This window comes from Etheostoma spectabile, chromosome 11 (assembly GCF_008692095.1).
Source record: "Etheostoma spectabile isolate EspeVRDwgs_2016 chromosome 11, UIUC_Espe_1.0, whole genome shotgun sequence".
In the NCBI taxonomy this organism is placed as follows: Eukaryota; Metazoa; Chordata; class Actinopteri; order Perciformes; family Percidae; genus Etheostoma; species Etheostoma spectabile.
In genome coordinates, this window is record NC_045743.1 from 22,651,628 (window position 1) to 22,662,539 (window position 10,912).

Here is a 10,912-nt window from a genome sequence, read left to right on the forward strand (position 1 = left end):
TTTAAGCCATATTACATGAGAGGGTTTCAAAAGGCGCATCACTGAAGTGTAGACCTCCTCAGGGTAATATTACGATTATAAAACAAAACAAGTGATAATCAATCTGTATTCATATTGTGGAGCAATTCGGTCTTGAAGCCTGGTTATTTGTAAGTAAGACATCTGCTGAAAAAGTTATAGTATTCATTATTATGATGGCCTTACTATTTAGTTCAAAAACATCCAAAACACCAAAGTACAAAGACATAGGGGACCAGATCTGACACAAGCTTTTATTTTGAAAAGTGAAAGATCGGGGATGGCACCAGCCGGGAGGGCATGAGACGGGAGCATAGACTGTATAATAATAATATTAATTTAATATACAGTCTATGAACGGGAGGCATGAAATGGGAGGTCTCCAGGCTGCAGTCACACCCGACTCTTATAAAAAGGCACTTAGTGCTCCCCCTAGAGGCCTGGGGAACTACTGTTGTGTAATCTGGATGCAGCGGGGTTTTTTTTGCTTGCATCTGCTTTGGGAGGTTTTCTGCATTTATTTTTGCATTGCTTCTTTTTTTGGGGGGGTCGTCTGCTTTTCTTTTTGCATAATTTCTATATTTCCAGCGCGTTTATGTATTTGGTTGTGTTGTATTTGCACTTAATGAAGTTGTTTTCTTACTTTACTTGGGTGTGGTCTATGTGTGTGTTCTCTTAAGGTGCAGGGTGTTTGCCACTGTTGGCTTCTGTAAAACAAACTATTACAACACAATGTGTCAAGAAGCCAGTGCAAATACAATGACCTACAATGTAAAAGTTGTGTTTTTGGTGCAAATTGCAATTGCATGTATTTTAAATGGATCAGACCAATTTTTCAACAATCAAGTCCAACCTCCACTGGAAAGTCCTCCTCTGTTTCAAAAAGTGTGGGGGGAAAAGTTGATTTTGGAAGTCAAGACTGCTTATTCAGGGCACTTTTCCACTGTCCATGAATGGTAAAATAAAGAAGCCAGTGTTTCAGTATTCCTGAACACTAAATGTGCCATTGCCTATTTCACCACAGCCCAGCACGGCGTAGGAACTTTTTATAGGCTGTCGTACGCCCTCCGCAGTAGCCTGGGGCCTGAAAGGACCTCTCCCCTGTAAAACTGGAGAACAAGAAATAAGTAGCTCAATTATGTGTGTGTGTGTGAGAGAGAGAGAGAGAGAGAGCGAGAGAGAGAGAGGGCTTGCCTGTAAATATAGAGCTGAATTCATTTGGCTGTTGGTTTTAAGCTGGCCTCCACATGTTGTAAAAATACAGATGCAAAGCAGAAGCAGGTTACTGTAGGGCACAGAGCGACAAAGAGAGTTCTTTGTGTGTCATGTGCTTTCAGGAAAGTGGACTGGAGTGAGTCATAGAGGGGTGAGTAAATCTGGGATACTGCTCAGCTCTGGTGTATGATCGGAGAGAGTTAGGGTCTTTTCAGACGGTGAGGCTTGGATCCGCATTGTCTCACTGCGGTCCTCATGTGAATAGGCAGACAATGGCTCTGCAAGTAAACGCCAAGTGCTCAATGCGTGGTAACCACGGCGCTTCTGTGCACTGCTGCATCCCTGCTGGTACAACTGAATGAAATTACTTGATTGTTCTATCCTTAATTCTAGTCTACATATTCAATGTTCCTTTTACGGGATTGTACTTTGGGTTGGCGTTCTAACCTCTAATCTACCTGGTCCTCTGATCTCTGCAGGGTAAATCCAGACAGCTAGCTAGACTATCTGTCCAATCTGAGGACTATGGTTACCTGGTCCTCAGATCTCTGCAGGGTAAATCCAGACAGCTAGCTAGACTATCTGTCCAATCTGAGGACTATGGTTACCTGGTCCTCAGATCTCTGCAGGGTAAATCCAGACAGCTAGCTAGACTATCTGTCCAATCAGAGTTTTCTGTTGCACGACAAAAACGACTTTGGACGTACACATGTTCCACCAAAACAAGTTCTAATTGAAAATGAATTCTTAGTCAATCGCTCAATGTGTGAAAAGACCTTTAGTGTCACAATCTAAGTCCTCAGTACTGTCTGTGCTGCTGTTCCTGCTGTCTAACTTTACTCTATCTGTTCACAGCTTGGCCGATCTCTCCACAGTCCGCTCTCTCCACTTGGTGAAGATGTAGTCTGTTTGCTCTATATGGAGATGTCTCCAAACACTGTCTCCTCTGTCTCGTTGCCATGGTCACTGTGGTTGCTGTTCTTTCTGGCCCCCGTCACCCAGACAACAAGCTCCGCGACCTCATCTGAAACTTCACTGCCGGTCATCACCACGCTGCTGTTCGACAGCGACGCCCCGGGCAACAACCTGCGGAACTGCAGCTGCACCACACCCATCCGGGACTGCGACGAGGCTCTGGCCAACTCGCTGTGCAGCTGTCACACTGTTTTGCGCTCCGCTCTGCTCCCTGCCGGGCTCAGAGAGCCTGGACCACTCACTGTGTGGGTAAAGGAGCTCTGGGTCCTGAAGGAGCTTCTGAACAGGAGCACCGTTGGCCATTTGCAGGTGTCTTTTTGTGGAATAGAGCCAATGGACAGTGAGTACCTGGCTCTGCTAGGTCTGAAGACCCTCAAGATCCACAGCGCAGTACCAGACGCTCCCTACCCCAACCAGGAAATGACAATCTCCCCAGCAGCAGGGGTTGCAGTGGAACTTGAGGCCCTCTCCTTTGACTTCTCCTCTTTCTTCCATGTGACCTTCCTGGATGTAGCAGTTCTCAATGGCCTCTCTGCCCTGAAGGCATACAGTGTGGTGGGACCAGCTGCTCACACTCTCTCCCAGCAGTTCCCCCACCTGGCCTTGCCCCTTTCTCTGGCTCTGCCACCCTCCGCCGCTTCTGATCACCCTACGGATCCCAGTGAGCAGGCTGCAGAGCCTCCGCACAATCTGCTTTTAACTTTTGTCTACTAACAACAAGCGTCCATTCACGGACATGGTCCGGTTTGCAGGAAAAGTGACAAATGATGCAGAGGAAAAGTGGCAGATGTGGATTATAATAACCTGATGCATGACCGGCTGCTGTACCGTCAGTCTGGCCCAAAGGTGGCTTTGAACAGAGATGCTGACATGTCTCTCACACTGATGCTTTTACTTAAAGGAGACGATTGACTTCAGAACTCTTGCTACTGCTTTTTTTGGCCTCGAAATGTCTGCGTTCATAACGCAGACGGACACAAGGTTTGGGAATATTTACACCAGCTACAATTTCAAGTCTTAACACAGCATAGTTTGGGTATCGTCCCATAACATAGGGAATGTTGATTTGCTAACCAGGAAGCTGTAACAACCCCGATTCTTACATCACAAATGATCTGCTCCAGTTAGAAGCAATGCTTTGACACTGCTAATTTCCACAGACTTCTAAACCATGGGTATACAGTGTGTTATAGTTATATACAGGAGAGTGTTTTAATGCTGTACAGGTTCTGATTACAAATGTTGGTACCACTTAAGACATCCAATTATTTAATTGATAAAGGCTTCCCTTTAAAGGGGTTAGAAGCTGTAACTGATAGTAACTATATAAATGTGTGTAAAAAGTTATTCTGTGCGAATGGGCTGCGTGAAACACAGACGTGAAGATGATGTCGATCATCGGGCTGTGAGTGCAGTTGTGTTTCTAGACTGTACAATTTTTATTCCAACAGGTAATGACCATTTCAATATTCCGTTTTCCCCACGCTTCCAATTTTGAATCCAAAAGTGACATCCCTAGTAAAGTAGGTAAAATCCACGAATAAGAGTAAGTTTTGGGGTTGCCAGTTTGTGAAATACCTGGTGTTTATCCCTTCTCTTTGTTAATAATGCAGTTGCTAATTAAATAATACATGCTTATTGGCATCTTATTGGTATCTACAAGCTGGTAGAGGTGGGCAATATGGCAAAAATATCATATCACTATTTTTCATGTTGGTTTTGAAGACTATCTTGCAAGTTACTGAACATTACAGCCAAACTAATTTACATGTTAAAAAAATATGGATAGCCCTACAAATGCAACACTGTAAAGCCAAGTTAAGGGTTCTTTTCTCAACATTCAGAACATTAATATGTCAGCGAGCTGATATTTGCTCTGTAAAGATATAGAATATAATGCTGTTAGCGCATCACCCCTCCCTCTCCGGGTGTAATCAGCTGATATGAGTTAGCTAGTGGGAGCACTATTGCCGTTGTTAGCTCAGGGCTAGCATTGCACTTCTGTATGCAGGGGAAACACTGAAACCATAGCGACTGATGTGCACTGTAGCACAATGCTAACGATCTCTCTAAAGTCCTGGAGACATCGTTCACGCTCTAATATTACATATCACACACCCCAACCTGGCATCCCAAAACTTCTACTAATTAAATAGCATGACTTTTAAATGATCCATAAAGCATTAGTAAATTATGTCATAACTCAATATAAAAGGAGCTTATACAAATAGAGTGAAAGCAAGCTGTTAACACGGCTCAGTAGTCAGGATGATGAGAGTGAATACTTTTTACACATAAGTCTAATATATGTTCTTAGCGACTCCCAAAATCACTTGTCTGCAGATATCGGCCTACTCGTAAAGAATACTCTGTGTCCATTTTAAACACCACGTAGCTGGAATATGAAGGTAAATATGGTGCAAATGGAAGAGAGCGCGTAAATGCGATGTGAGCACTTGTAAAATATGATTTGAGCGCATGTAGAAAAAAATCTGTACTGTAGAAACCCCGCTGTCCTGCTGTTTTTCTACAAGCTCTCAAATCATATTCTACAAGTGCTCACATCACATCTACGAGTACAGATTTTTTTTTACAAGCTCTCAAATCATATTCTACAAGTGCTCACATCGCATCTACGCGCTCTCACATTTGCACCATATTTAACTTCACGCTGGAAGCCACACAGGCAGGCGACTCGTGATGTTTCATCCCTAGCTGGCCCTGAAAATGTTGGTTCTGCTTAAAAAGCTGTTTCCATTCATACCTGTCACCGACACCATCCTGGCATGATCAGATGGCACACGGGTCTAACAGTAGCCACAACGGTCCAGAAAGACTGTGGTCTGACACACCATCTGCTACAACAATATCTGAGACAAGCTACAGGCGGGAGGTGTTCCAGCTGCCAAGTGGGTGTTAGCTCTTTATCAACCGCTCCCATCCAGGTGGTGTCAGATGCAGTATATCGGGGCAGCAGAATAGCATGGACGGTAGGGAGGAGGCGACTAGACTTTGGCCAGTCTGAACGGCTGCAGTTGAGTTTTACATGAAGACAGATGACGGCAAAATAAGTAAATGAGTGGAGGAACATGACAAATGTGGACGCATCCATAGACAAGGACTCACGGAATGGTTTGAGTCTGTAAATGAGGGACCATGATGTTCATCCCTCCGAGACTTTGAACCTACGTGTGGATGACGGGAATCCTGTCCCCAGCTAAAGACCGGGACAAACTCTGCTAACTTAGGGACCAGCAGAGGTACCCCAGTGGGTCTCAGGGTCTTACAAAGTGACAGGGATTTAATTAACAGGGACCCTAGTTGGTTATATCGTACGGAAGCGTATTGCTGCCATATATTATAAAGCAAAACATATAGTATCATGTTATAATGTGAAAAGTTTTCTAATACCGAGACGATTTTCACATTATAAGAAGATTATATTCTAACGTTCTTACAAAATATTTTAAGGTCATTACATACAAACTTGCATACAAATTTTTGTTCCTTTTACAAAAGTTTATTTTTTTATTTTTGGGGGGAATTCTGATGAAAAAGAATTCTGATGTTTTTGTCGCCTTTTTCCAGTTTTTATTGCCAATTCTTTTCATAGTTTTTGTGACGTTTTTCAAGTATTTGCGCTTCTTCCGTAAATATTTATTCGATTTCTCCAACATTTGTTGCCTTTTGACGTTTTTTCAAGTTTTTTTTCCTCAACCCTCGCCTCCCCAATGTTGAACCCAAAGTTAGTTCTTCGTGATAATTCATAGTGTAACATGCAACGTTTCACATTACAACATGATCATTTATCTTTGTAGGAAACTCCTGTTTGAATGACGACAGCGTGCAGAATTAAATATGTCTGACATGCATAACTTGATGAAGTCCTACGTCATGCTCGAGCTAAGACTGATTCTTCCTTCTGTACAGCCCCGTCCAGTAAAACATCCATCCTCAATAGCAGCAGAATCTTGTCATGTCTTCTGTAAATTTGGCCTTGGATTAATGGGCTGGATTAATTAATTACCCATTTAGGTTAAAACCAGGCCGAATCTCAAAGGATTTTTTTAGGCTATGTTTACACTCCGTTTTTACTTTTTTTAAGCCACCTTCGTCCGTTTTACATTATAATCCTGTGGAGTAAACCATGTGTTTTTTTTACTACTAATGCACGCTTATCCACTGTTTCTTGTCAAGAAAGACACCTAGTGTGAACATAGCCTAAGATGTCTGGGTTATGTGGTCTGCTTCCCGACTGCAGCATGTGACAGGTCTTGTGTAGGTCACCTGCTGAACAGTGCTGTGGGGAAAGCAGAAAGCAAAAGGACAAATTCCTGCATTGGGGATTAATATAGCATCCTAAAAAAAAACAAGATGTACTGTGGCAGCTGAGAGCAGTGAACACTTGCTGGAACCAATCCAAATAATCCAGTGTGGGGTCGGAGTCCGCACCAGAGCTGGATGATACTCTTGTGTCTGGGAGGGAGTTTTGAGTGTTACGCTACTTTGTTGAGTGATAGTAAAAGTGGTCTGTTATCGAGGTAAGGACATCTGCCCGTGCTAAAAACAAAGAAGAATGTGTAAGAAAACAAAAAAAAATCGTAAGACAAGGACTGTGTTAGTCTGCTGTGGTGTGAGCTGATGGAGCGGCGCAGTAGGCTCATCTGCTGCAGTTTTTCCAGCTGGTCTTATTGAGTGCAGATGGTCTAATAAAACAAGTTGTTCTGAAACAGGTTTTAAATGGACGGCCAATAAACAACAGTCCCAGGGTTAGGATCCATCTCTCACCAGCCAACACATCTCACTCTGGTTAGATCAAAACAACGGACTTTTGGGATCTCTGGGGAGTTATTAAGCCACTTAGAGCCAAGTTGGCAGGGCTCTGTGAGAGTGAAAAAGAATCATGTTGGCCCTAATTCAGGAAACCAGTCTGAATATCCCTACATTTTCTTGAATGGTCTGTGTTATTCTGTAGATGGTTTTTGCAGTCACTTCAACCAAATGAGAGAGGAATTAGAAGGCAGTTTGAAAAAGCGGGATTGAACGTGTACCAACTTTCTTTTCCGAAAAGGTTTCATGCTCTCTCTCTCTCTTCTCTCTCTCTTCTCTATCTCTCTCTTTGGGGTTCCAGCTCATATCCTGTGAAAGACTGTGTTAAAGCTGCTCTCACAAACACAGTCTGGAGCCAACACTTCTGTTCCGCAGATCCTTCAGCGTGTGTGTGTGTGTGTGTGTGTGTGTGTGTGTGTGTGTGTGTGGTGTGGTGTGTGTGTTGTGTGTGGTGTGTGTGTTGTTGTGGGTGTGTTTGATTTATCTTCCTTTTGCCAACATCCCAGTGAATGTGTCACTCATGATCCCAGTTCATTTAGATGCTAGGCCCCATCACAGTTGCAGCACTGCAGATGCAATGTGTTGCAGTATAAGTGCTAAGTTGTGAAGGAAGCTTGTGTTGTATTACTTTCCTTCTAATCCATCGTAATCCTTTTTATATAGAAAGAAAGCAAAGCCCACATTTGCAGGACTTGCGGCTCAGTTGCTCCCCACCCAAAAGAAGCTGCTTTAGTGTTGGGACTTTGCACCATGTTGAGTGCCTCCCTTTTAAGTATGAGATAAAGTTCACATGCTAATTAAAATGTGGATTTTTTTTTTTTAAAGTGTACTCTGTGGAGTGTGAGAAGGTTGATAAATGACCTAACAAACCGAAACTAAAACCACAAGGCATCAGATAAATGATACTTTAGATTGTAGGAAAAACACATTTTGCACATCTCCTGTAAGTTTCTAAAGGGTTTTTGTGAAGTCCTTATGCCGGGATGTCACAAATCTTCTCCCCTTCTGCTTTCTGTGCTATCAATTGTGATTATTTTAAAGAAACACACGTTTATTTTTGTGAATATTCAATGTGTCATGTGTCCAAATTGCACCAAATTGATTTGATTTGATCCTTGGGTTGCATTGCAGTACTGCCAAGTGTGAAGCACTGTTCACGGTTGTAGAGATATTCAAAGGACACGCACACACACCCACACAAAATTCCTTTTCTTTATAGTTAGATGTATATTTTTTCCCTGCATCCTGGCACTGAATGCACTTTCTTACTGTGTCTTCACATATGATAAGGACACAGGAGGGTGACTATAACTCCTAGGAGTTTTTAAAAACCTCCATGCTCTTTTTCTAACTGTGGCTCTTTCTTTGTTGAATGGAAACACATTTTATTATGCAACAGGCTGAATTAAATTCCTGTGTAACTGCTATGAGCGCAGTCTGGTTCAGAAAAAGTAATTGCTCTCTGTACATATAAAAGAGTCGGTACTAAAATGCAGTGTTGCACTGTAACAAATACTTTGTTACTGTACTTCCTTAAAGTACAATTTTCACATATGCGTACTTAACTTCACTATTTATATTTACGGAAAATGTTACTTTTACTCCATTGCATTTCCTGAATAAAATGTATACTTTTACTCCACTACATTTCCCCTAAGCATCTTAGTTACTCGTTACTACAAAATAAAAAGCCGAAGAAATGTGTTGCACTAGAAACTAGCATTGCTCCTGGATTGCACGCTCCATTCCACTTGGTGATGTAATGCCTTTTGTTGCCAAGCGGCAAAACCAAAAAAAAAACATAGGCCAAAACTAAAGAAGAAGAGGAGAAAGCATAATAACTGATAGCGTCATGGAGGCACCTGGTGCAAGCTCTGGTAATGAAGATATAGTTACACACCTTTAGCCCATAAGTTCATAACCAAAGTTTTCTTCTTCCTTGAATATCAGAAGTTGACTTTTGCTACTTGCAGTACATGTCAGATACTTTAAGGCAGTAACATTTTAATAGGTGACTTTAACTTCTACCAAAAGTCAATTTCTGGGAAGATACTTGTAATTAGTCAAGTACTCAAGGGGTGGCAGTAGCTCAGTCCATAGGGAGTTGGGCTGGGGACCGGAGGGTCACTGGTTCAAGTCCCCGTGTGGACCAAAAAGTAGAGAGTGTGGATTGGTGGCTGGAGAGCTGCCACTTCACCTCCTGGGCACTGCCAGGTGCTGTGGAGCAAGGCACCGTACCCGCCCCACCCCCCACCCACTCGGGGCACTGATTCAGCTTGCAGCCCACTCACTCTGACATCTCTCCATTAGTGCATGTATAGATCCTGAACGTGTGTGTGTGTGTAGTTCAGGACTGTGTGTGTGACTACTAACAAGTGTGGACACAGAGTGTAAATTGTAATTTCCCCATTGGGGATTAATAAACAGATTAAAATTAAAATTTATACAAGACATTACACCAACATTCACACATGGCTCAGCGCAGTAACAGACGGTGAGTACAGCTTTAACATTGGAGCTCTGACCGAATCCGCCTTTAGTCACTCCTGTCTGGTGAACACACACCTCCACAAGCCACCTCTTAATGGTTTTCAGACGGGGTGTTTCAGAACAGGCCGTAAGACTCCCGTCGGAGCACATCACACAACGTCTGGAACATTCCACCCCAAAATGGGTGAAAATGAGATCACTGGGGTTTTTTTGGGTTTGACGTCACTCACTTGAGTCGGAGCCTTTCCTTTCCTTCCTTCTCTCGTGATCTGCCATACAGCACCTTAAATGTTTGCATCAGGGAATGTAAATGAATGAAATACAAAAAACAGAAATGCCTTCAAATTATTTTACAACCATGGGTGAATCATGTACTGTTTAAGGGTCAGATTGTGTATTTGGAAATTGCTTGGAAGGTTTGATTTGTATATAATTTGGCTTATAATTGTGTATAAATGAAAAGACGACGCGGATGGTTGCTTTTGTTTCGCACACTTTCTCCCTCTGTAAAGTCGGACGTAATAAACCTTTTTAAAAACTGGTTTTCTGGTGTGAAAATCGTATCCCTACTCAACCTTTTTACATTGGAGACCAACCTTTGCCAAACATATTAGGGGCGTGAGATCAGAAAACTTCAGCAGTCATGGCATTCGCAGATCTCGGCAATGGCAACTTGGTGAGCGGACTATGTTATTGTTACCATAGGAACGATGGCTAAATCTCTTCAAATTAGACCCAGATTGTAATTAAAGCAAGACACTCCCAGAAGCAACGCTGGGTTTTCATGTGCTGGGATTTAAGACTATGTTTCTTCAATAACGTGTCTCCTTTCAGACTAGTGGAGAGAAAACAGCCTAACTCTACATTTAGGTGTTTCTTTACCTCAAATTTGTCTCTTTATGGTTGCGTATTTCAAGGATAATACACAATTTTTAAAGGCCATTTTCTCCAAAGGAGTTTGTTCTCATGCAAAATCTCCACTTCCACTTCATACACCAAAAATTCCAGTTTTATTCATATCTATATTCTGCAGTTTTTTACAGAGGGATTCCTTAAATTTTACATTTTATAGTCCGATTTAGAGGACAATTAAGGTCCAGAATAGCATTTTTTTTATGGCTGCAGAGAGTATATTCTGATTAGTGGAGTGAGAAAAAAATCCCCTGTGGAAAAAGCTTGGTTTAACAAAAGTCACCAAAATGAAACAAGATGTGAACCTGACTTAGTCCAATGTGCAAAGTTCTACTCTGTATGTTTATGCAAATTAGTGCATTTTACATAAGATAATACATAATTTGCATATTTAAACATAGAATTTGACAACACTTGTAATAACAAAATTGGTTAAGGTCTGTAATGAACTGGGGATAATAATGGTGCCCTG

General features: G+C 42.1%; 1 protein-coding gene across 3 annotated transcripts in view; it reads left to right on the forward strand.

The window, feature by feature from the left end:
- LOC116698087 (uncharacterized protein C21orf62) overlaps nucleotides 1-10,069 on the forward strand; it is a 29,606-nt gene extending 19,537 nt beyond the window's left edge. For 2 of the 3 annotated variants that reach the window (XM_032529859.1, XM_032529858.1), the window contains one exon: nucleotides 2,089-10,069. In XM_032529859.1, coding sequence (XP_032385750.1) covers nucleotides 2,152-2,922 — 771 coding nt within the window. In that variant the 5' untranslated portion in view covers nucleotides 2,089-2,151 and the 3' untranslated portion in view covers nucleotides 2,923-10,069. Of the gene's footprint in view, nucleotides 1-1,189; nucleotides 1,385-2,088 lie in introns of those variants that run through there. The other variant, XM_032529860.1, reaches the window with a different exon arrangement.
- Nucleotides 10,070-10,912: the final 843 nt, after the last annotated feature.